The sequence below is a fragment of the Aegilops tauschii genome, chromosome 7, assembly GCF_002575655.3.
Source record: "Aegilops tauschii subsp. strangulata cultivar AL8/78 chromosome 7, Aet v6.0, whole genome shotgun sequence".
Taxonomy (NCBI): domain Eukaryota; kingdom Viridiplantae; phylum Streptophyta; class Magnoliopsida; order Poales; family Poaceae; genus Aegilops; species Aegilops tauschii.
The window spans coordinates 345,723,064-345,749,939 of record NC_053041.3 but is presented as its reverse complement, the minus strand read 5'-3'; the positions used below and the strand labels follow the sequence as shown (position 1 = coordinate 345,749,939).

General features: G+C 44.4%; 2 protein-coding genes across 2 annotated transcripts; one reads left to right on the top strand and one right to left on the bottom strand.

Annotated features, from left to right (window-relative positions):
- The first annotated feature begins 329 nt into the window (after window positions 1-329).
- On the top strand, window positions 330-2,029 carry LOC109752854 (uncharacterized). Its single transcript, XM_045231431.2, has 3 exons — window positions 330-404; window positions 503-649; window positions 1,352-2,029. Exons 1-3 carry the CDS (start codon window positions 330-332, stop codon window positions 2,027-2,029), a joined length of 900 nt encoding a protein of 299 aa, XP_045087366.1.
- A 1,944-nt stretch (window positions 2,030-3,973) lies between these two features.
- LOC123494923 (uncharacterized) lies at window positions 3,974-6,230 on the bottom strand. The gene is made up of 4 exons (XM_073504116.1): window positions 5,819-6,230; window positions 5,494-5,708; window positions 4,446-5,396; window positions 3,974-4,348 (listed from the first exon to the last, which is right to left on the bottom strand). The coding sequence occupies exons 1-4, from the start codon at window positions 6,228-6,230 to the stop codon at window positions 3,974-3,976; spliced, it is 1,953 nt and encodes a 650-aa protein (XP_073360217.1).
- Window positions 6,231-26,876: the final 20,646 nt, after the last annotated feature.

Genomic DNA, 26,876 nt, shown 5'->3' with positions numbered 1-26,876 from the left:
AGTTCAGTACCAACTCAGGGCCTAAGTGGTGCATAACGGACTGAAAGTCGTATAAGCGCGTATTGACCGCGTATCCGACAGGTCGGGCCCACATGTCAGGTGACACGCTGGCCGAATCGGCGCGTGGACGGGTCACTAACTAGGACGAGGCCGACGCGGTCGGTTATACTCCATGGGCTCGGTCGGTTACATGGGCTCGGTCGGACTCGCCTCACTCTCGCTCGACGGTCGACCTCACTCTCACTCTGGCTCTCCCTCCTCTCTCCGATTCGCCGCCGCCCGCCGCCTGCCTGCCGCCGCCGCCACCTCAGCCGGCTCATCGTCACGCCATGGAGGACGAGAGCAGCCAGGACTCAAGCGTGCAATACATGAACCTCTCCGACGACGAAGCCACGCATTTCTGGGTGAGTTGTAGAGCTAGGGTTAGGGTTGGGTTATCAGATTTGGGATTTGGGGGGATTTGATTTGATTTGGGGATTTTGTTTTCCTTTTATTCCTGTAGATCCCTGCTAGCATTGAAGACCAAGACTACAGTGGCATTGAGACAGCACCCAGAGTTCTTTGCCATCAGCATGGCGTGGCGGCTGAGAGGCGTGTAGCATTCGAAGCATTTAACACGGGCAGGAGGTTCTTAGTCTGTCCTATGAGTGTAAGATTCTGTCCAAACTCTGTGTTAATTGTATTGTTTAATCTAGCCATGTGCATAGAATTGTTCAGTCCAGAGCATAGAATTCATGTTCTTTAATCTAGCCATGTGCTGATGCACATTGTTTAATGAGTACTCTTGTAGCATAGCTGTGATGGTCATTTTGTAGCTGTGATGGTCATTTTGTAGTTGTGTTTGGCCTGCCTGGACACACCACCACCAACCTGGAATTGTATTGTTTACTGGGTAGCTGTGAGGGTCATTTTGTAGCCATTTAGTACTACTGATGCTAATCAGTGGATTAGAAAATGTGTTGATGCTTGCCATGTATATTTAATTTGGCCAGTAATTTTATAATTGGTCAACAGCTTAGTTTGCAGTGCAGATAATCATTGTTTAGCTCACAAGAGTACTCACTTTGCAAATTATTTGGTTGTTTTAGGTCAGGGAGATTCAATGTCAGAAGCACAAAATTCAGATAGTGTTTAGTGTCAGAGGTTCATTCTTTAGTTGTCTATATTATTAAAGTTGTTTCTCAAAGATGCTTAAAGTTCATTTTTTAATTCAGTGGCTAGTCATTTAGGGTCCTACATTGTTTAAAGATGCTCAAAGTTCATTGTTTAAAGCTAGTTGCTCAAAGTTTATTGCTTAAATAATTTACCTAGGAGATTGATTTTGCACATGCTATGGTTGTTTATATTGCAGGAAGATGACAACTGTGGTATTGTTCTCTGGGTTGACCCAGAGTGGCCTCCTACATTGCAGAATGCCTTGTTGAAGCTATGGGAAATGTATCATGACAGCAAGAGTGATAGGAGGAAGGATAACCTGGAGAGTTCACTCACTATTCACCATCTCACTGAAGAAAAAAATAATCTAGAGGCCAACTATGACAAATTGGTTGAAGATGTGCACCAACTGTTGAATGCTCAAGAGGATAGGAGGGTAGATTTCAGCTATTTGCAGGCTAAGATGCAGGATGTGCATGTTTCTTATTCAGTTGTATCTGACATGAAGACAGAGATGGGGAAGAAAGATGCAGAGATCTTCAAGCTGCAGGAGAAGTATAAAGTACTGATGAACCTGACACAATCTCAAGGCACTTGCATCAGGAACCTGAAGTTTAATCATCTAAAAGAGAAGGAAGTGCTTAGTACATCCACCAGGAACCTGCAATTCCAGGTTGATGAACTCAAAAAATCTGAGGAAAAGCTCACCCAGGAGAACACCCAGCTGCTCCTTCACATGGGAGATCTCAAGAAGGGGCATGACAAGCTCACAGCAAGGAGGGATCAGCTAAAGATTCAGATTGCTGAACTGTTGAAGTCAGAGGAGAAGAACAAGCAGAAATTGAAGGGGATCCTGGACATCTTGTCAGAATGAAGATGTACAGGAAGAGCAAGAGCAAGATCCAGATCAACATGAAGAAGAAGAATGCTGGCTTTGCTGACCTTTTGTGAAGTATGGTGTTGTTGTGAACTAAGTTATGTACTATGGATGTGTAGTTGTTGTGAACCACTATGTTGTTGCTTTAGTTGTTGTGAACCACTATGGTGTTGCTTTAGTTGTTGTGAACCACTATGTTGTTGCTGTGAACCACTATGTTAACTGTTAGTTGCTGTGAACCACTATGTTAATCAATATGTTGTTGTTGTGAACCAGTTTGTTGTGAACCAGTATGTTAACTCTTAGTTGCTGCTTGTCTTAGTTGCTTGAACTCTTTTATGAACCCCCTAAACCAAAGTTGCTTGAACTCTAAGGCATTTAGGCTCCGTCGACGTCGAGAACCCCCTAAACCTAAGTGGTTAGGCATTTAGTCTCCGTCGACGTCGAGAACCCCCTAAACCTAAGTGGTTAGGCATTTAGTCTCCGTCGACGTCGAGAACCCCCTAAACCAAAGTGGTTAGGCATTGAGGCTCCGTCGATGTCGAGAACCCCCTAAACCAAAGTGGTTAGGCATTTAGTCTCCGTCGACGTCGAGAACCCCCTAAACCAAAGTGGTTAGGCATTTAGTCTCCGTCGACGCCGAGAACCCCCTAAACCAAAGTGGTTAGGCATTTAGTCTCCGTCGACGTCGAGAACCCCCTAAACCAAAGTGGTTAGGCATTTAGTCTCCGTCGACGTCGAGAACCCCCTAAACCAAAGTGGTTAGGCATTTAGTCTCCGTCGACGTCGAGAACCCCCTAAACCTAAGTGGTTAGGCATTTAGTCTCCGTCGACGTCGAGAACCCCCTAAACCTAAGTGGTTAGGCATTTAGGCTCCGTCGACGTCGAGAACCCCCTAAACCTAAGTGGTTAGGCATTTAGGCTCCGTCGACGTCGAGAACCCCCTAAACCTAAGTGGTTAGGCATTTAGTCTCCGTCGACGTCGAGAACCCCCTAAACCAAAGTGGTTAGGCATTTAGTCTCCGTCGACGTCGAGAACCCCCTAAACCAAAGTGGTTAGGCATTTAGTCTCCGTCGACGTCGAGAACCCCCTAAACCAAAGTGGTTAGGCATTTAGTCTCCGTCGACGTCGAGAACCCCCTAAACCAAAGTGGTTAGGCGTTTAGTCTCCGTCGACGTCGAGAACCCCCTAAACCAAAGTGGTTAGGCATTTAGTCTCCGTCGACGTCGAGAAGCCCCTAAACCTAAGTGGTTAGGCATTTAGGCTCCGTCGACGTCGAGAACCCCCTAAACCTAAGTGGTTAGGCATTTAGGCTCCGTCGACGTCGAGAACCCCCTAAACCTAAGTGGTTAGGCATTTAGTCTCCGTCGACGTCGAGAACCCCCTAAACCTAAGTGGTTAGGCATTTAGGCTCCGTCGACGTCGAGAACCCCCTAAACCAAAGTGGTTAGGCATTTCGTCTTCGTCGACGTCGAGAACCCCCTAAACCTAAGTGGTTAGGCATTTAGTCTCCGTCGACGTCGAGAACCCCCTAAACCAAAGTGGTTAGGCATTTAGTCTCCGTCGACGTCGAGAACCCCCTAAACCAAAGTGGTTAGGCATTTAGTCTTCGTCGACGTCGAGAACCCCCTAAACCAAAGTGGTTAGGCATTTAGTCTCCGTCGACGTCGAGAACCCCCTAAACCAAAGTGGTTAGGCATTTAGGCTCCGTCGACGTCGAGAACCCCCCTAACATTGCCAATAACACTAATCACCAAATTGATAGCATAACATTGCCCATAACACTAAGATAGTTGATAGCAATTCAGTACACTCAAACATAATCATCCAACCAGTTTGACTTGTAGGTTCAGTACAATCAAACCTAAGCATCAAACCATGGTTCAGGACACAAAACATTGATCAGTACCATAGTTTTGAGAAACAACTCATTACAACACTCATCTGTTACCACTAGGAGAAAACCAGGTCATCCAACCAGTGTGACTTCTTGGGGCAGAAGATGTAGAAGGAGTTGCATATCTTGGGGCAGTGAATGGCCTTGCACCACTAGTTGATGGCTGTGAACTTGCACCAGACCTTGCTCCAGATCTTGCACCAGTCCTTGCACCAGACCTTGCTCCAGAGCTTGCACCAGTCCTTGCGGGTGGAGGCTGTGATCTTGGTGCAAGCTGGGATCTTGCAGGTGGAGGCTGCTGCTGGGATCTTGCAGGTGGAGGCTGCTGCTGGGATCTTGCAGGTGGAGGCTGCTGCTGTGATCTTGCAGGTGGGGGCTGTGATCTTGCAGGTGTAGGTTGCTGCTGTGACCTCTTGGTCTTGCAAAAAGGAGTGAGATTGGTATTAGTAGACAACATTAAAATATTAACAAATGCACTAGTCAACTAATACAAAAGAAGTGAGATTTGGTATTACCACATGCTTGTTTTTCCTCATAGCCAAATCTGGTTTCAATTGTTTCAGGCAGTTGGTGTATCTATGGCCTTGGAGACCACAGTTAGAGCATGTTATTGTGGCCATTCTACTGCTGTCCTTTGGCTTTGGCACTTCAAACTTGCCCTTGATCCTCTTCTCTTGCTTTCTTCCTCTCCTAACATGAAATTCTGGTGGCTCTATGTCTGGTCCAGGTGTCCTTATCCAGTCATGTTCACCAGGAACAGGAAAGATCATAGGTTCATATGCTGCCACATAAAATGGTTTTCTGAAGAATTTACAAACAAAGTCCTCTGGAAACCTCTTGGCCTTGTTAATTGCTGAAATTGCATGGTTGCATGGTAGGCCACTGAGGTCCCATTTTCTGCAACCACATGTATGATTATCCAAGTTCACAGGGTGTGTTTGCTGCCCACTGGTCACTTGCCATAAATTAACACCAGCTTGAATGGGTTTGCAGTATCTAGCCCTCTCCTTTTCCAGCTCTAGCTTCTCAGCATAGTGTGGTGTGATCTCCCAGAAAGCTGCCTTTCCTCTCTCTCTTTTCTCATGCCACCTCACCATTTGCTTGTCCTTAATACCATCAACCATAGTCCTAATAGGCTTTTTCCTAAAATCAAGGATATACTTGTTGAACACCTCAGGTAGGTTGTTAACAACCAAATCTATCTTGCAGTTAGTGTCAAAAGCATGCCTTGCCCATGTTTTCTTAGGAATTGCATTAAGCCAGATCCAAGCATCCTCACACTCATTTCTCAAATCATTCATAGCAATATTAAACTTATATTCATTGTAAGCATAACTGGCATTATCCATGCATTTCTTTAGATCTTCCCCCCTAAAACCAGCATTCTGGAAATTTGCATATAAGTGTCTAAGACAATATCTCTGGTGGCAGTTTGGAAATACTCTATTCACTGCATTGAGTAGCCCCTGTTGAAATTACAACAGCAAACTAAGCTACTGACTACAGATATAGTTGAAAAAAAAACCTAAGCAACTGAAATCACACAGCAAACTAAGTACTTACCTTCTGTCTATCTGACATGATAGTATAAGGATCAAATTGGCCAACTTCTCCTCCTAGACATATCTTGAGTTGGTGCAGAAACCAGCACCAATTTGCTGTATCCTCCTGACCAACAATGGCAAATGCAATTGGATAAATGTTGTTATTGCCATCTCTGCCAGTGGCAGCAAGGATCTGTGCACATGTGGTCAGCTTAATAAAGCATCCATCAACACCTGTTTTGCAAAAAAAAGAACCAATTAAGTCAGTACATAGCAAAGAAACTACAGCAAAGGTGTAATCATGTACATAGCAATGGACTAAAGCAAAGAAACAACTAACTAACCAATGAAAGGTCTGCATCCATTGAGAAATCCCTCCCTTGCTCCATTTAAGCAGAAAAACATTGCATGAAACCTTGGCCCTGGATGTGGTATTTTTTTGGTTGCTTTAGGAACTAGAGTTGTAACTACAACCCTACTTCCAGGGTTTGTCTGCATTATGGTTGCTGCATAGTCCCTTAACCTGGGATACTGCTTCTTGTGCTCTCCTAAGACAGATTCCACAGCTAAGTTTTTGGCCCTATAGGCCATGTGCTTAGGAACCTCAACACCATACTTCTCATTGCAGGCATCAATCAGAGTTTGTATGCTAGTGGTTGGATCAGACCTGAACAATGACTCATATGTCTTTGCAAGCCACTTTGCACTAACCCTGGAAGACTCTGTAGTGGTAGGGCAAGTGTGCTCCAGGTTCATTTTTTTTATAGCAAAAGTCTTTTCACCTTTGATGATGAGGACATCAATACAATTATTACACCCACAGTCCCTGCTGCTATACATACTGGACCAATTACTAGAGCTCGCGCACGCCAATTAAATTACCAGGTACTTTCGTTTCTTGCTAATGATTCTAATGTTCATGAGAATATGATGCTGCCTAAATTGGATACATTTGTTTTGCTTACAAATGAAGGGCCTAGCTTTGAGAAGGATGAACATTGGAGCAAGAACAAGCATGGAGATGATGGCATGCGCATGGGGAACAAGAACGGAGTTACAAGTGATGATTTCAGGACGTTGAAGCCACCATAATGCGTGCATGAAGCCTTGGACGAAATATACAAGATGCTACTTCATAACTTTCGTCCAGAGGCTATTCTAGGTGCTGCGTCACCTTATTATTGGGCCAGGCCCATGTAATATCGAAATACATAAGTATAGGCTGTTTTTAGAGTCCGTATGTGTGGGGAAACAAGAGATAGGGTTGGTTTCGGACCCCTTCCTCAAGGGCCACGAAATTCCCCCCCTCTTCCTCCATATATACAGCCCTTAGGGCGTCGTTTAGACTTTGGGTTTTGTTTAGATTAAAAGTTCGCCATAGCTGCAACTTCGCGTACTTCGTTTGTGTTCAGCGACCAGACAAAGGCGTCACAGAACCCCACCTTGATCAATAAAGCTTTCATCTTATATTCGCAATATCCAGATTGCAATCTCAGTTTCTTGCCTGTTCTTCGTTTGCTCGCAGGAAAAAGACCCTCGTGGTCAGGTTGATCGTGCTCCGGCGTGGTCGATAACCTCTCGGAGTTGGTTTAGCGATTGCTAAGGCGCGACGTCCTCGCACGTTCGTAGTCGGATCGTCAAAGTCGACTTCCATCAAAGCGATATTCATCATCTCATCGAAAGACGGGACACCTTTGCCTCTATCAAGTGGTATCAGATTTCCAGGTTGCTCGGTGAGATTTTACAGTTTTTCGTAGTTTAGATCGAGTCTGTTCTTCATACCTACAGTCCACGAAAAAGCCACAAAAAAAAAATTAGGGTTAGTTCATCATATCCGAACCAATCTGAGCCTTTGCATAATCTTTTTAGGGTTTTTGCTTTGTTGAATTTGCGGTTGCATCGTCGTGTCAAGTTGCTGGTCTTAGAGTCTAGTCTTTTAGAGTTTCGAGTTCTGGTCATAAGTTGTCACGCCGCCGCCGCACCATCATCATCGCCTTGCCATCTACCACCATTGCTTATCCGCCACCGCTTTGAATCCGTATCCATATACCACCACCGCTGCCATATACTACCGCCATATATCCACCACCAATCCGAGTTCTTTTCATAGTCGGTTTGTTTTAGCGATCCATATATTTTCCGTTTCGTGTTTCCTTGCCTGAGTAGGTCTCGGAAAAAAAAAAAGAGCGCAAAAAAAAAAAGAGCGAAAAAAAAAAATTCCTGAGTGTGCTTTTCCCTTGTTTACGTGCAGCGCCGTGATTTTGTTAGTGTTCTAGGCTCGCGTCTCTAGCACGGTCTAGCCTAGGACCAGCACAGTACCGTCGTTGAGCGTTTATTCAACTTTGCATCTCTGAATTGATTATTGCTTACCATTTTGCTACCATATTATAAGCCTTCCCAGCTCCACATAAGTCTACATCGTGCGTTTGACTCTCCCTGGTAATCGCTATATCCAAGCTTTGAGAGTTTTTGACTACAACGGTTGCCGATCACCACCTGCTGCTGGGTAAGAACTGGTAAGAATTTGAGATTCGCTTGAAGGTTTTGTGACACACCACCATCCCACCACTTCTAGTAGTCTGCAGGATCATATTCTTTTGTGTTTCTATTGCTGCTAACCATGGCAGGTTCACAAGCCGATGAGACTGATTGGGCGAACATGACGAACAAGGAGTTGCATGATAAATTTCAGCAAATGATGAGTGGCCAGGTGGGAGATGTGCTAAACAGATTTGAAGAGGCTATGGAGAAGATAGATGCCGTGGAGAAGTCGTTTGAGACAAAGCTGGATAACAAGTTTACTGAATTACTAAAGCGTCTTCCCCGACCACCACCGGCTGCACATGTCGCACCTCTACAACAACAACAACCACATCTCCAACGCCGCCTTCCAAATCAAGTGGGACGGGCACAGCGCGTTCCAATTGAGATTGGTCAAAATTCGGGTGCTGCTGTCCCTACTGTTGATGCTTCTTTGGCTCCTGCTCCTGCGGCGGCTGAGGAGGATGACGATTATGCGGGCGATTATGAGGATGAGGTTGATCAAAATCAGAACTACGTGCAGCCACCAGCACCACCACCAGCAGGTCGACCTCAGGTATATATTCGCAACGGTAGGCCGGCACCACCACCTCAGGTACGAGATCATGACCATCTCCCTAAACTGAAATTGAATATTCCACCATTTGAGGGTAGATATGTTCCTGATATATATCTTACTTGGGAGTTAGAAACTGAACAACGATTTACATGTTTACAATATCCTGAGGAGAGACGTGTTCCTGCTGCTGTTTGTGCTTTCACTAGCTTTGCATGTGTTTGGTGGTCTGAACATTGTAGATTATATCCTGTTCCAGCTACTTGGGCTGCTTTGAAAACTGCTATGCGTACTCGTTGGGTTCCACCATATTATCAACGTGAATTACTTCAAAAATTGCAGCGTTTAAGACAAGGAAAAAATTCTGTAGAAGAATATTATCAGGAATTACAAACTGGCATGATTAGATGTGGTATTGTTGAGGAGAATGAAGCTATGCTTGCACGTTTTATGGGTGGATTAAATAAAGAGATTCAGACCATTCTAGAGTATAAGGATTATAATAATATCACTCGTTTATTCCATCTTGCTTGTAAAGCTGAACGTGAAGTGCAGGATCGACAGCCATTGGCGCGAACTAACTTTTCTGCAGGTCGACCTTCATCATGGACACCGCGTGCATCTTCTACTTCCACTTCACCATCACCTCCATCAGGTGCCACCTCCAGCCGTGATACAAGAAAGCAGGCACAACCACCACTCTCTGCCAAGAGCACACCTGCCGGGCCTGTGCAGAGCTCTTCTTCTTCCATGGCATCGACAGGGCACACAAGTGATATTATTTGTCGTCGTTGTAAGGGAAGAGGACATTTTGCGAGAGAATGCAAATCTCAGCGTGTCATGATTGCTACTGAGGATGGTGGGTATGAGTCCGCTAGTGACTATGATGAGGAGACTTTGGCTCTTATTACACGTGAAGAACATGGTGGAGATGATTCTGAAAATGAGACGCAATACATGGCTCCTGAAGACGCTGACAGGTATGAATGTTTAGTTGCTCAACGTGTTTTGAGTGTGCAGGTCACACAAGCAGAGCAAAATCAGAGGCATAATTTGTTCCATACAAAGGGAGTTGTGAAGGAACGTTCTGTTCGCGTCATCATAGATGGAGGGAGCTGTAACAACTTGGCTAGCATGGAGATGGTGGAGAAGCTATCTCTCACCACAAGACCACATCCACATCCTTACTACATCCAATGGTTCAACAACAGCGGCAAGGTTAAGGTAACACGTACTGTTCGTGTGCATTTTAGTATCTCTACATATGCTGATTATGTTGATTGTGATGTGGTACCCATGCAAGCATGTTCCTTATTACTAGGTAGACCATGGCAATTTGATAAAAATTCTGTACACCATGGTAGAAACAATCAGTATACTCTTGTTCATAAGGATAAAAATATTACTTTGCTTCCTATGACTCCTGATTCCATTTTGAAAGATGACATTAATAGAGCTAATAAAGCAAAACAGGAGAAAAATAAGAGTGAAAATCAGATTGTGGCAAAGGAATTTGAGCAACAAATGAAACCTAATAATAAACCATCTAGTGTTGTTTCTGAAATTAAATTGAAAAGTGCATGTTTACTTGCCACAAAATCTGATATTGATGAACTAGATTTCAGCAAATCTGTTTGCTATGCTTTTGTGTGCAAAGAGGCATTATTTTCATTCGAGGACGTGCCTTCCTCTTTGCCCCCTGCTGTCACTCACATTTTGCAGGAGTTCGCTGACGTCTTCCCACAAGACGTGCCACCGGGATTACCACCTATTCGAGGGATTGAGCATCAAATTGACTTAATTCCCGGTGCATCGCTACCCAACCGTGCACCATACCGTACCAATCCAGAGGAGACGAAGGAGATTATGCGTCAAGTACAGGAGCTGCTCGACAAAGGTTATATACGCGAATCTCTTAGTCCTTGTGCTGTTCCTATTTATACTCGTGCCTAAAAAGGATGGTACGTCGCGTATGTGTGTTGATTGTAGAGGCATTAATAATATTACTATTCGTTATCGTCATCCTATTCCTAGGCTCGATGATATGCTTGATGAATTGAGTGGCTCTACAATATTCTCCAAAGTTGATTTGCGTAGTGGATACCATCAAATTCGTATGAAATTGGGAGATGAATGGAAAACTGCATTTAAAACTAAGTTTGGTTTATATGAGTGGTTAGTCATGCCTTTTGGGTTAACTAATGCACCTAGTACTTTCATGAGACTAATGAACGAAGTTTTACGTGCTTTCATTGGACGATTTGTGGTGGTCTATTTTGATGATATACTGATTTATAGCAAATCTTTGGAAGAACATTTGGAACATTTACGTGCTGTTTTTATTGCTCTACGTGATGCACGTTTGTTTGGTAACCTTGGGAAGTGCACCTTTTGCACCGACCGAGTATCTTTTCTTGGCTATGTTGTTACTCCACAGGGAATTGAAGTTGATAAAGCCAAGATTGAAGCTATTGAGAGTTGGCCGCAGCCCAAAACGGTCACACAAGTGCGGAGTTTTCTTGGACTCGCTGGTTTCTTAGGCGTTTTGTGAGAGATTTTAGCACCATTGCTGCACCTCTCAACGAGCTTACAAAGAAGGATGTGCCTTTTGTTTGGGGTACCGCACAGGAAGAAGCCTTCACGGTATTGAAAGATAAGTTGACACATGCTCCTTTACTCCAACTTCCTGATTTTAATAAGACTTTTGAGCTTGAATGTGATGCTAGTGGCATTGGATTAGGAGGTGTGTTATTACAAGATGGCAAACCTGTTGCATACTTTTCTGAAAAATTGAGTGGGCCTAGTCTGAATTATTCTACTTATGATAAAGAACTATATGCTCTTGTTCGGACTTTAGAAACATGGCAACATTATTTATGGCCCAAAGAATTTGTTATACATTCTGATCATGAATCTTTGAAGCATATTAAAAGTCAAGCTAAACTGAATCGTAGACATGCTAAATGGGTTGAATTCATTGAAACTTTCCCTTATGTCCTTAAACACAAGAAGGGTAAAGAAAATGTTATTGCTGATGCATTGTCTCGTCGCTATACTATGCTTTCACAACTTGACTTCAAAATATTTGGTTTGGAGACCATCAAAGATCAATATGTGCATGATGCTGATTTTAAAGATGTATTGCAGAATTGTAAAGAAGGAAGAACCTGGAACAAGTTTGTCGTTAATGATGGATTTGTGTTCCGTGCTAACAAGCTACGCATTCCAGCTAGCTCTCTTCGTCTTTTGTTGTTGCAGGAGGCGCATGGAGGAGGATTAATGGGACACTTTGGCGTGAAGAAGACGGAGGACGTACTTGCTACACATTTCTTTTGGCCAAAGATGAGACGGGATGTTGAGCGTTTTGTTGCTCGCTGCACTACATGTCAAAAAGCTAAGTCACGACTCAATCCTCATGGTTTATATATGCCTTTGCCTGTACCTAGTGTTCCTTGGGAGGATATATCTATGGAGTTTGTTTTAGGTTTACCTCGAACAAAGAAGGGGAGGGATAGCATATTTGTTGTCGTGGATAGATTCTCGAAAATGGCGCACTTTATACCATGTCATAAAAGCGATGATGCTGTTAATGTTGCTGATTTGTTCTTTCGTGAAATTATTCGCTTGCATGGTGTGCCAAATACTATTGTTTCAGATCGTGATACTAAATTTCTTAGCCACTTTTGGAGATGTTTATGGGCTAAGTTGGGGACTAAACTGCTTTTTAGTACTACTTGTCACCCCCAAACTGATGGACAAACTGAAGTAGTCAATAGAACATTGTCTACTATGCTTAGGGCTGTTTTGAAGAATAATAAGAAAATGTGGGAAGACTGCTTGCCTCATATTGAGTTTGCTTATAATCGCTCATTGCATTCTACTACTAAGATGTGCCCTTTTGAAATTGTGTATGGTTTCCTACCTCGTGCACCTATTGATTTGTTGCCTCTTCCATCTTCGGAGAAGGTTAATTTTGATGCTAAACAACGTGCTGAATTGATCTTAAAAATGCATGAGTTAACTAAGGAAAACATTGAGCGTATGAATGCTAAATATAAACTTGCTGGAGATAAGGGTAGAAAACATGTTGTGTTTGCACCTGGAGATCTTGTTTGGTTACATTTGCGTAAGGATAGATTTCCTGATTTGCGCAAATCAAAGCTAATGCCACGTGCTGATGGTCCTTTTAAGGTGTTAGAGAAAATAAATGATAATGCATATAAACTTGAGCTGCCTGCAGATTTTGGGGTTAGTCCCACTTTTAATATTGCAGATTTGAAGCCTTATTTGGGTGAGGAAGATGAGCTTCCGTCGAGGACGACTTCATTTCAAGAAGGGGAGGATGATGAGGACATCAATACAATTATTACACCCACAGTCCCTGCTGCTATACATACTGGACCAATTACTAGAGCTCGCGCACGCCAATTAAATTACCAGGTACTTTCGTTTCTTGCTAATGATTCTAATGTTCATGAGAATATGATGCTGCCTAAATTGGATACATTTGTTTTGCTTACAAATGAAGGGCCTAGCTTTGAGAAGGATGAACATTGGAGCAAGAACAAGCATGGAGATGATGGCATGCGCATGGGGAACAAGAACGGAGTTACAAGTGATGATTTCAGGACGTTGAAGCCACCATAATGCGTGCATGAAGCCTTGGACGAAATATACAAGATGCTACTTCATAACTTTCGTCCAGAGGCTATTCTAGGTGCTGCGTCACCTTATTATTGGGCCAGGCCCATGTAATTTCGAAATACATAAGTATAGGCTGTTTTTAGAGTCCGTATGTGTGGGGAAACAAGAGATAGGGTTGGTTTCGGACCCCTTCCTCAAGGGCCACGAAATTCCCCCCCTCTTACTCCATATATACAGCCCTTAGGGCGTCGTTTAGACTTTGGGTTTTGTTTAGATTAAAAGTTCGCCATAGCTGCAACTTCGCGTACTTCGTTTGTGTTCAGCGACCAGACAAAGGCGTCACAGAACCCCACCTTGATCAATAAAGCTTTCATCTTATATTCGCAATATCCAGATTGCAATCTCAGTTTCTTGCCTGTTCTTCGTTTGCTCGCAGGAAACAGACCCTCGTGGTCAGGTTGATCGTGCTCCGGCGTGGTCGATAACCTCTCGGAGTTGGTTTAGCGATTGCTAAGGCGCGACGTCCTCGCACGTTCGTAGTCGGATCGTCAAAGTCGACTTCCATCAAAGCGATATTCATCATCTCATCGAAAGACGGGACACCTTTGCCTCTATCATTTGATCACAGTAGCAACAATGTGGAACTGACAGTGCTCATTTCTGCAACATGCAATGATCCTTTGGTCAGAGTTTCTATGATATCTGAAATCTCTTGCCTGTGAAATGTGCAAGCTCAACAGAGCATCTCTGAATTGCTGCTGATTTGTGAAGCACATGTACTTACATAATTGCTGGTGTGGGTGCTCCATTTTTTCATTGAACCATATCCTAGGTTTTCTTTTCTGTGCCCTACTCTTCTTGCTTTTCTTTAGGACAAATTGCAGTGGCTCATGCCCATCATCTTCACTATCCATCAGCCAACCAGTTTCTTCTTCATCTGATGAAGGAATGAAATCTTTCTTCACCTCCTTTAAAACAGTAGAATGTGTTCTAGTGGTGGGGCACCTCCTAATTGGCAGCTTCTGTCTCTTCTTTGGAGGTTCTACCTGCAAAGGTTGAGCTAACTCCACATTCAAGCTCTCCTCCCTCTCTTCATCCCCACTCTCTTCCTCCTCCTTCTCAAACAGATCCTCAACCTCAGTGTCACCCTCATAATGCAGTTGTTCCTCCTCTTCTGACTCATCATCTGAATATTCATCTTGATCATCTGCTAGTTGTTCCTCATCTGCTTGTCTCTTTCCATCTATTATCTCTGTGTCTTGAGAAATCCTGTACTTCTCCAAGTAGTTGTCACTGTCATATGCCCCTTCTGGATTATAACTACTGTAATATCCCTCCTCCAACAAAACTTCATCCTCCATCACAGAATTCAGCTTTTGTTTACCTAGATTTTCGCTTTCTTGTGTGCAAAAACCACTAGCTTCAACATTGGTACTACTACTGCACTGACTATTAAAAACAACCCCTTGGTCATCAACAGCAAGCACAGCTGGCTCACTGAAATCATACACAACTGGTGGTGCATAAAGAATGGTCTGTAATTCAGCATTTCTCTGAATTGCAGCACTGTCAGTGGCTGTTGCTCTAACTAACAGATTCAAAACTAAAGTATGCTCATGCTGCTTCTTAATTTGCTGCAATTTAATGTTTGTGTCAATCAAGTCTAGGCCATGCTCTCTCTGCTCTCCTATGCATGTGTTCTCCATGTTAATTCATCAGAGAATGTAAATCCTTGTGTATGCAACAGTGCATACAGATTGAGAAAAGTGACATCAGAACTGCATATCTTCCTATCCAAATTATGTAGGGCATCAAAGTGAATCCTAACATCCTAGATAGCCTCCTCCACACTACAAGTGCCAGCAAATTTGGACATTTTCATTAACACTAACCCTAGCCCCAAATTGGAACAAAGAACAGAGGAGAGGGAGGAGGACTTACAGCACCCCACCACATCCATGGGTCCAGTGATGGCTCGTCAAAGGGTTGGCGACCCAGATCTCTGCCATCCGCAGGCGCTGCTCCATGGTCAGCGGGGCCTCCTTCATTTCTTCCTCGCCGCTCGAGTAGTACGACGAACTGTCGTCGTCGCCCTCGGCCAATCCTGGGTGCGCATCGGCCCCGAGGCCAGGAAGATCTCCGTACCCGCCCACACCGCCACCGCTGCTCGAGCCGCCGCCTACACCGCCGCCGCCCGGGTTCGCCGTCGCCATTGACACAGAGGAGCACGGGGAGGAGAGGGAGAGGGGAACGAGAGTTAGCGTTCGAACCGGCGGCTCGGTTCGACCTAGCCCGTTAGGTCGGCCTCGTCCTAGTCAGCGACCCGTCCACGCGCCGATTCGGCCAGCGTGTCACCTGACATGTGGGCCCGACCTGTCGGATACGCGGTCAATGCGCGCTTATACGGCTTTCAGTCCGTTATGCACCACTTAGGCCCTGAGTTAGTACTGAACTGCGACATGCACGAGTAGTGGTACTGATTCGTGAGTAGGTGCGCAAGTGTGGTACCAACGTGCAATTAACTCATATATAGTGTTAGCCCACGAAGGGGTAAGTGAGAGGGGGGATACATGGGCCCTTGGCCCGTTCTCTGCACACAGGCAGGTGCCGGATGTCCGGGCTGGGGGCCGGATGTCCTGCGGCTCACGAAGAGCCGGATGTCCGGGCTAATGGGGTTCAGCTTCGGGTGTGTTCTGTGATGGGCGCCGGATTTCCAGGGGTCGGGCCGGATGTCCGGGGCCTGTAGCAGCTGGTTCTTCTTCCTTCTCCTTCCTTCGCTCCCGCGCACACTTGGCCTTGGTCCTTGGGCTCTCCATGGTCTCCTCGGGTGTACCTGAGTATGCACAAGGTCCGCGCTTGAAGTAGCATCCATGTCTTACATGCGGAAAGGGAAGATTCGGAAAGGAGCGAGTTCACCTTAGGTCCAATGGCATATGCTTGAGGTCTCAACATGAGGGCACTTGGGGCTTGGGGAGAAGTCGTAGTGTACATGGTGATGATCGTAGGATGCTCCGCATCATACACCCTCACATCCTTTGTCTTTTTTGTTTTCATTGGCACGCATGTCCCGAGCGTTTTCTTTAGCGGAGAGCCGAAGATGTAGCTTTGTTATGGTCGATGGCGGTTGCGCCATCGTTCGACGAGTTACAGGGTAGTGCGACGTGGACACATGATGGTGTTGTGGGTGTAGGGTTTCAAGATGGTTGAAGTCGACGAGGAGAGCAGGAGATGTAGCTTTGTTACGGCTGATGGCGGTTGCGCCATCGTTCGACGAGTTATAGGGTAGCACGACGCTGACACGCGACGGTGTTGTGGGTGCAGGGTTTCACGATGGTTGAAGTCAACTAGGCGGGGAGAGGCCACAACAACTCGTCCAGGATTCTGGTGCTACGGCGGCGAGCGTCGTGGCCCCAGTCCATAGATCACATGGAGAATTTGGCGGCCAAGACAGTTTTGTCGTCATTGGGGCCATTTCCCCCCTCATTTTTGCAGCTTGGTTACTTTGACAATTTTGTTATATTTTTGTCATGCTGTCATTTTTGTAGTAGTTTGTTCAATGCAAATTTGCCATGTTCTTTAAGATGTTCGATCTATGTTATCTTATTTCCATGATATGATGTATTTAGAAGGTTTGTTCACTACAACCATGCCATCATGTATGTGATCGGTTATATTTTTGCCATGATATCATATTTGTACTAGTTTGTTCAATGCAAATTTGCCATGTCTTTCACATGTGTGATTCGATATTTTTTGTTTGCCATGATGTCATATATGTAGTAGTTTGTTAAATGCAAAATTGGCATGCATCATGTTGTCATTGCTTACTATTGACATCCTATCATTTTTTTCTAGTAGTTGGCATTTTTGCCATGTTCTTATATGATGTGTTTTACTACATACTTGCATGCCCATCTTGTTTTTTTTCATATGGGGGAGGGAGATGTTGGGAGGATTTCAGAAGACTACTTCTTTGTTTTTTTGTTCCAAAGAATTTCCTTAAACCCGCGATTTCTCTTTTTCGTATGCAGATTCTTTTCAACATGGTTCAGAATGGCTCGGCTGACGACGAATGATGATTCATGCTGGCTAAATGGAATAATGTGGTGGGCAACAAGAATAGTTCTTTCCTTTTTGTTCTGAAGAATTGCCTTAAACCGGCGTTTTCTCTTTTTCATATGCAAATTCTTTTCAACATGGCTTAGTGGCCCGGCTGGCGACGATGATGATTCATGCCGGCGAAATGGAACAATGTGGCGTGCAACAAATGGATTTGAAAGGAGGCACTGATACCTTTTCATCTGTTCCATGGTACATTAACCTTTTAAGCATGCTAGTTTTCAAGCTAGTATTACCTATTCATCTGTTCCATGGGAACTTCCCTCTTTTATAATGCCTTTTTTATATACACTGGCAATTTCTACCTTTTATATACGCTTTATAATGTTTCAAACGTATCTATAATTTTTTATTGTTTCATGCTATTATATTATCACTTTTATAGCTTTTTATATTATTTTTATGAACTAACCTATTAACTTAGTGCCCAGTGCTAGTTCCTATTTTTTTGCTTGTTTTTGGTATCATAGAAAATCATTATCTAGGAAGGTCCAAATATGATGCCAATTTTTGATGATTTTTTCTGGACCAGAAGGAACCCTAGAAGCTTCGGGAGATGACCAGCCAAGCCATGAGGCTCCCACCTGGACACATGGCACGGCCACTCCCTGGCCGCAACAGTCAATGTGGCCCCCCTGGACCACCTTTTGGCGTAATTCCAATGCTAAAAAGTCCTATAAATATCGAAACACTTTGTCGTACCCCTAAAAGAATTTTTCCGCGGTCGCAATCCTCTGTTTTGAAGTGATCCCATATGGAGCCCTATTCGGGAGCTCCACCGGAGGGGGAAACCATTTCCGGAGGCTTCTTCATCAACCTTACTGCCTCCATGATGATGTGTGATTAGTTCCTTTAGAACCTACGTGTCCATAGTAGTAGCTAGATGTCTCTCTCTCTCTCTCTCAGATCTTGAATACCATGTTCTCTTTTAAGATCAATCCGATGTAATTCTTGTGGTGTATTTGTTGGGATCAGATGAATTATGAACTTGTGATCAGATTGTTCATTGAAATTAATTGAATCTTCTGAAGTTTCTTTGCTGTATAATTAAGCAACTATGTGTGCTTTCTGAGTTATTTGTCTTCTCTGGCCAAGATAGATGGATAATTCTTTAGAGGGAGTGGTGCATAGTAGTTGTTTTAATCTTGCGGTGATTCCTATATCCCAGTGAAAGAAAGGGACAAGACACATATTTGTATTGTTGCCACTAAGGGTAAAACGACGGGGGTTTATCTTATTGCTGGATTTATTTTTGTTTTCTGTCAGCTTGATTATTGCGTTACTTTGTTTTTCATTAAACTTAGTACCTTGAGATGCATGTTGGATAGCTATTTCAGCGTGGAGTAATAGTACTAGATGTAGTTGGATAAAGGTCTACTTATCACGGAAGTAACGCCTATACAAGATTATGTGATGCATGATCATAGTTATAATTTGCTGCTTTTCTATCAATTGGCCAATAGTAATTTGTCTACCATACACTACTTGCTTTCGAGAGAGATGCCACTAGTGAACCTATGGCCCCGGGGTCCATTCTCTATTAATACGCGCGTTTACATAATTGCTCTTTTATTTTCCCTATACTATTTTACCGTTTTTCCATACCACTATCTATCACTATTTGCTTTTAGTCTTGCAACTAGCAAGACGAGGGGATTAACAACCCCTTGCCAAGTGGGGAGCAAGCTTTTATTTTGTTTGTGTGTAGGTGCTGCTTATCTTGGTTAGCTTGTAGACTCCTACTGGTCCGATTAAACTTGGTTCTTAACTCAGGGAAATACTTTCTGATGCTGTGCTACATCACCCTTCCTCTTCGGAGAAATCCAACAACTCCCACGGGAGTAGGAAATGTACCTCTAACTACTCACAAAAATTTAAACATTACCATTTGTAGGAACGAAGTATGTCTACCAGAGGGGGGTGGGTTGAATGGGAGTTTTAAATTTTCTTCGGAAAACTTAAACCTCTCAGAACCCAGCAGCGGAATAAACAACAACCAGACTAATAAGAACTACAACAGATGACCGAAGGGAAACTAAAATACGCATCGAAGTAAAATACATGAATACAATGCATTGAAGGTAAACTTAACAGAGGTAACCGAAGGTGCTCGATGGCGACAAGGTATGATGTAGGGCGAAACCCTAGGTGGCCGATCTTTCACGAAAGGAGCGGATCCCTACGAAGAATGCGATGAACACGAGGGGAAACACGAGAGAAATCACTCAACCAACAAGAATAGATCACACATGCGCTAGATCGATGAACACAAAGGTGAGATACAAGATCCAAATCCAACAAAGGACGATACAAAGGTAACCGGTTCTTCTCCGTGAGGAGGTCTTGATGGGGGTCTTCTCCGTGAGGAGGTCTTGAATCCAAGGTGGATCGTCTCCGTAGAGGGGCCGCGGTCTCTCTCGTGGAGTAGATCCGGTATGGATGAGCAAAGCTCTATCTCTAAATGAGCTAAACCAATGCTAACCCTAACTAGGAGGAGGTGGGGGAGTATATATAGTCTAAGGGACGAAGGGGTACATGGGCCTCGGCCCAGATGCGCTGCACACAGGCAGAGGGGCCCGGATGTCCGGGCGACGGGCCGGATGTCCGGGCCTTCCCGAGACGCCGGATGTTCGGGCGCTGGGGCCGGATGTCCGGGCTGGCAGGGTCCAGCTTCTGTGATGGGGCGCCAGATTTCCGGGAGCTGGGCCGGATGTCCGGCGGCTCGCGACGGGCCGGATGTCCGGGCCTGGGGGCCGGATGTCCGGGCTGACTTGGTTCAGCTTCGGGTGTCTTTTGTGATGGGTGCCGGATTTCCGGGCTGGTGCCGGATGTCCGGGCTTGCGGGAGGGGCCGGATGTCCGGGCCGGGGCCGGATGTCCGGGTCCTGTAGCCTTTCTCCGGTTCCTCTCGTCGTGCTCCTTCATCCTTGTACTTGGGGACTTGTCCATCATTCCGAGCATCTCCGAGAGGGTCTCCTTGGTACCTAGGCATGTATAGTGTCCTTGCATTAGGTAGCAACCATGTCTCACATGAATAGAAAGGAGAAGCATTTAGGAGCGGGTTCACCTTAGGTCCAATGGCGTAGGCTCGAGTGTACATGGGGATGATCGTAGGATGCTCCGCATCATCTCCCCTCCCTTGGGAAAGATCCGACCTCGGATCGAAATCCTCATCACCATGGAAACGGTTGTCGTGGACGGACTTGTAATTGGACGGAGTGGAAGTCATGGCGCAATCCAAGTACTCCAAGGTGTCTCCGGAGTGGTATACATGCAAAGAGAGCAAACACAAGCGACACTCAGAAATACAATGGTTAGCGCACACAAGTTGTCCATCATGTAAGAATGAGTCCGCGAGGCAAGGTTGTTCATGACAAAGCACATGAAGCTTAGCAAGATGATATGGAATGAGATGTAAAGCATTCATGGGAGCAAAAGCATTCATTGTGCACACAAATGTGTTGTGAATATGATCAATGCAACCACGGTGCAAAATGATGTCATAGTGAGACGGTTGATCAATAGCATGAATATGGCAATGGATGCTCAATATGATTATGTTATCATGCAATTGATGGTAGGCAATATGATCATGATGTATGAATATGCCATCAAGAAGGATCACAACAAATTTGCCAAGAAAATGCACAAGCTCATATACCATGGATGACATGGGAATAGGTGCAACAAGACAAGCATAATGTGTGTCAATCCATGCATAAGATGCAAATTTGTCATGGGTGGTGTTGTACCATAGCTCGATGTCGTGGTAGAAGTGTTGGTCCGGTGGTGCATCCACTAAGTCCGAGCACTCCTCAACTTGAAGGTCCATAGGGTCCATCTCCAATGTCGGTCCTCCGTTCACGAGATGTATCATGTAGAAAACAAGAAGGAAACAACAATGAAAGAATGACCCATCTTATGATGAGCATGATGCATACACTTGTTGGGTATCTTACCACACGAATGCTAGGTTTTGCATTTCCGCTAACCTCATTTGTTTTTTCGAGTGTTTGTCATGTTCTTTCGTTTTGAAGGATTCACAAGGCGGTACGATCACGAAACATTTTGGTTATGAGAAGGCATACATGATGCGCAACTCCATCACCTTTGAGAAACTACTAAAGGTGAACTCCTTCCCTTTGAGCCATTCTCAAATACGCATGTTGGATGGGTCACTCTTTTCATTGTTGTTTCCTTCTTGTTTTCTACATGATACATCTCGTGAACGGAGGACCGACATTGGAGATGGACCCTATGGACCTTCAAGTTGAGGAGTGCTCGGACTTAGTGGATGCACCACCGGACCAACACTTCTACCACGACATCGAGCTATGGTACAACACCACCCATGACAAATTTGCATCTTATGCATGGATTGACACACATTATGCTTGTCTTGCTGCACCTATTCCCATGTCATCCATGATATATGAGCTTGTGCATTTCCTTAGCAAATTTGTTGTGATATTTCTTGATGGCATATTCATACATAATGATCACATTGCCTACCATCAATTGCATGATAACACAATCATATTGAGCATCCATTGCCATATTCATGCTATTGATAAACCGTCTCACTATGACATCATTTTGCATCGTGGTTGCATTCATCATATTCAAAACACATTTGTGTGCACAATGTATGATTTTTCTCCCATGAACGCTTTGCATATCATTCTATATCATCTTGATAAGCTTCATGTGCTTTGCCACGAACAAGCTTGCCTCACGGACTCATTCTTACATGATGGACACTTTGTGTGCGCTAACCATTGTATTTCCAAGTGTTGTTTGTGTTTGCTCTTTTTGCATGTGTACCACTCCGGACACACATTGGAGTACTTGGATTGCGCCATGTCTTCCACTTCGTCCAACTACAAGTCCGTCCATGACAACCGTTTCCATGGTGATGAGGATTTCGATTCGAGGTCGGATCTTTCCCAAGGGAGGGGAGATGATGCGGAGCATCCTATGATCATCCCCATGTACACTCGAGCCTACGCCTTTAGACCTAAGGTGAACCCGCTCCTAAACGCTTCTCCTTTCCATTCATGTGAGACATGGTTGCTACCTAATGCAAGGACACAACATATGCCTAGGTACCAAGGAGACCCTCTCGGAGATGCTCGGAATGATGGACAAGTCCCCAAGTACAAGGATGAAGGAGCACGACGAGAGGAACCGGAGAAAGGCTACAGGACCCGGACATCCGGCCACTCCCACAAGCCCGGACATCCGGCACCAGCCCGGAAATCCGGCGCCCATCGCAGAAGGCACCCGAAGCTGAACCACGTCAGCCTGAACATCCGGCCAGAGGCACGGACATCCGGCTCTTCCCGAGCCGCCGGACATCCGGCCCCCATCCCGGACATCCGACCCTGCCTATCCAGAGACTACAGAAGTTTGCACCGTCAGCCCGGACATCCGGCCCCTCCTGAAGCCCCGGACATCCGGCCCGACGCCCGGACATCTGGCTCCGTCTGTCTGCGCCCAGTAAAGGGCCGAAGCCCATGTACCTCTTCGCCCCCTAGACTATATATACTCCATCCCCTTCCTCTTTCTAGGTGTTAGCATTGGTTTAGCTCATATGTGAGATAGAGCATTGCTCATCCATACGGATCTCCTCCTCGAGAGAGACTGTGGCCCCTCTTCGGAGACGATCCACGTTGGATTCAAGACCCCCTCTTGGGTGGCCCCCCTCAAGACCTCCTTTCGGAGAAGAACCGGTTACCTATGTATCGTCCCTTGTTGGATTTGGATCATGTATCTCTTTGTGTTTCGAGGATCTAGCACATGTGTGATTGTTCTTGTTGGTTTGAGTGATTCTCTCGTGTCTTCCCCTCGTGTTTCCCCTCGTGTTCTTCGTGTTCTTAGTTGGGATCCGCTCCTTTCGTGAAAGATCGGCTATATAGGGTTCCACCCTACATCACAATATTTTTGGTCGTATCCAAGGTAGTCATGTTGATAGAGGCAAAGGTGTCCCGTCTTTCGATGAGATGATGGATATCGCTTTGGTGGAAGTCGACTTTGACGATCCGACTACGAACGTGCGATGACGTCGCGCCTTAGCAATCGCTAAACCAACTCCGAGAGGTTATTGACCACGCCGGAGCACGATCAACCTGACCACGAGGGTCTGTTTCCTGCGAGCAAACGAAGAACAAGCAAGAAACTGAGATTGCAATCTGGATATTGCGAATATAAGATGAAAGCTTTATTTATCAAGGTGGGGTTCTGTGACGCCTTTGTCTGGTCGTTGAACACAAACGAAGTACGCGAAGTTGCAGCTATGGCGAACTTTTAATCTAAACAAAACCCAAAGTCTAAACGACGCCCTAAGGGTTGTATATATGGAGGAAGAGGGGGGAATTTCGTGGCCCCTGGGGAAGGGGTCCGAAACCAACCCTATCTGTTGTTTCCCCACACATACGGACTCTAAAAACAACCTATACTCAAGTATTTCAAAATTACATGGGCCTGGCCCAATAATAAGTTGACGCAGCACCTAGAATAGCCTCGGGACGAAAGTTATGAAGTAGCATCTTGTATATTTCGTCCAAGGCTTCATGCACGCATTATGGTGGCTTCAACGTCCTGAAATCATCACTTGTAACTCCGTTCTTGTTCCCCATGCGCATGCCATCATCTCCATGCTTGTTCTTGCTCCAATGTTCATCCTTCTCAAAGCTAGGCCCTTCATTTGTAAGCAAAACAAATGTATCCAATTTAGGCAGCATCATATTCTCATGAACATTAGAATCATTACCAAGAAACGAAAGTACCTGGTAATTTAATTGGCGTGCGCGAGCTCTAGTAATTGGTCCAGTATGTATAGCAGCAGGGGCTGTGGGTGTAACAATGGTATTGATGTCCTCATCATCCTCCCCTTCTTGAAATGAAGTCGTCCTCGACGGAAGCTCATCTCCCTCACCCAAATAAGGCTTCAAATCTGCAATGTTAAAAGTGGGACTAACCCCAAAATCTGCACGCAGCTCAAGTTTATATGCATTCTCATTTATTTTCTCTAACACGTTAAAAGGACCATCAGCACGTGGCATTAGCTTTGATTTGCGCAAATCAGGAAATCTATCCTTACGCAAATGTAACCAAACAAGATCTCCAGGTGCAAACACAACATGTTTTCTACCCTTATCTCCAGCAACTTTATATTTAGCATTCATACGCTCAATGTTTTCCTTAGTTAACTCATGCATTTTTAAGATCAATTCAGCACGTTGTTTAGCATCAAAATTAACCTTCTCCGAAGATGGAAGAGGCAACAAATCAATAGGTGTACGAGGTAGGAAACCATACACAATTTCAAAAGGGCACATCTTAGTAGTAGAATGCAATGAACGATTATAAGCAAACTCAATATGAGGCAAGCATTCTTCCCACATTTTCTTATTATTCTTCAAAACAGCCCTAAGCATAGTAGACAATGTTCTATTGACTACTTCAGTTTGTCCATCAGTTTGGGGGTGACAAGTAGTACTAGAAAGCAGTTTAGTCCCTAACTTAGCCCATAAACATCTCCAAAAGTGGCTAAGAAATTTAGTATCACGATCTGAAACAATAGTATTTGGCACACCATGCAAACGAATAATTTCACGGAAGAATAAATCAGCAACATTAACAGCATCATCGCTTTTATGACATGGTATAAAGTGTGCCATTTTTGAGAATCTATCCACGACAACAAATATGCTATCCCTCCCCTTCTTTGTTCGAGGTAAACCTAAAACAAAGTCCATAGATATATCCTCCCAAGGAACACTAGGTACAGGCAAAGGCATATATAAACCATGAGGATGGAGTCGTGACTTAGCTTTTTGACATGTAGTGCAGCGAGCAACAAAACGCTCAACATCCCGTCTCATCTTTGGCCAAAAGAAATGTGTAGCAAGTACGTCTTCCGTCTTCTTCATGCCAAAGTGTCCCATTAATCCTCCTCCATGCGCCTCCTGCAACAACAAAAGACAAAGAGAGCTAGCTGGAATGCATAGCTTGTTAGCACGGAACACAAATCCATCATTAACGACAAACTTGTTCCAGGTTCTTCCTTCTTTACAATTCTGCAAAACATCTTTAAAATCAGCATCATGCACATATTGATCTTTGATGGTCTCCAAACCAAATAATTTGAAGTCAAGTTGTGACAGCATAGTATAGCGACGAGACAATGCATCAGCAATAACATTTTCTTTACCCTTCTTGTGTTTAATGACATAAGGGAAAGTTTTAATGAATTCAACCCATTTAGCATGTCTACGATTCAGTTTAGCTTGACTTTTAATATGTTTCAAAGATTCATGATCAGAATGTATAACAAATTGTTTGGGCCATAAATAATGTTGCCATGTTTCTAAAGTCCGAACAAGAGCATATAGTTCTTTATCATAAGTAGAATAATTCAGACTAGGCCCACTAATTTTTCAGAAAAGTATGCAACAGGTTTACCATCTTGTAATAACACACCTCCTAATCCAATTCCACTAGCATCACATTCAAGCTCAAAAGTCTTATTAAAATCAGGAAGTTGGAGTAAAGGAGCATGTGTCAACTTATCTTTCAATACCGTGAAGGCTTCTTCCTGTGCGGTACCCCAAACAAAAGGCACATCCTTCTTTGTAAGCTCGTTGAGAGGTGCAGCAATGGTGCTGAAATCTCTCACAAAACGCCTATAGAAACCAGCGAGGCCAAGGAAACTCCTCACTTGTGTGACCATTTTGGGCTGCGGCCAACTCTCAATAGATTCAATCTTGGCTTTATCAACTTCAATTCCCTGTGGAGTAACAACATAGCCAAGAAAAGATACTCGGTCGGTGCAAAAGGTGCACTTCCCAAGGTTACCAAACAAACGTGCATCACGTAGAGCAATAAAAACAGCAGTAAATGTTCCAAATGTTCTTCCAAAGATTTGCTATAAATCAGTATATCATGAAAATAGACTACCACAAATCGTCCAATAAAAGCACGTAAAACTTCGTTCATTAGTCTCATGAAAGTACTAGGTGCATTAGTTAACCCAAAAGGCATGACTAACCACTCATATAAACCAAACTTAGTTTTAAATGCTGTTTTCCATTCATCTCCCAGTTTCATACGAATTTGATGGTATCCACTACGCAAATCAACTTTGGAAAATATTGTAGAGCCACTCAATTCATCAAGCATATCATCTAGCCTAGGAATAGGATGACGATAACGAATAGTAATGTTATTAATGCCTCTACAATCAACACACATACGCGATGTACCATCCTTTTTAGGCACAAGTATAATAGGAACATCACAAGGACTAAGAGATTCGCGTATATAACCTTTGTCGAGCAGCTCCTGTACTTGACGCATAATCTCCTTCGTCTCCTCTGGATTGGTACGGTATGGTGCACGGTTGGGTAGCGATGCACCGGGAATTAAGTCAATTTGATGCTCAATCCCTCGAATAGGTGGTAATCCCGGTGGCACGTCTTGTGGAAAGACGTCAGCGAACTCTTGCAAAATGTTAGTGACAGCAGGGGGCAAAGAGGAAGG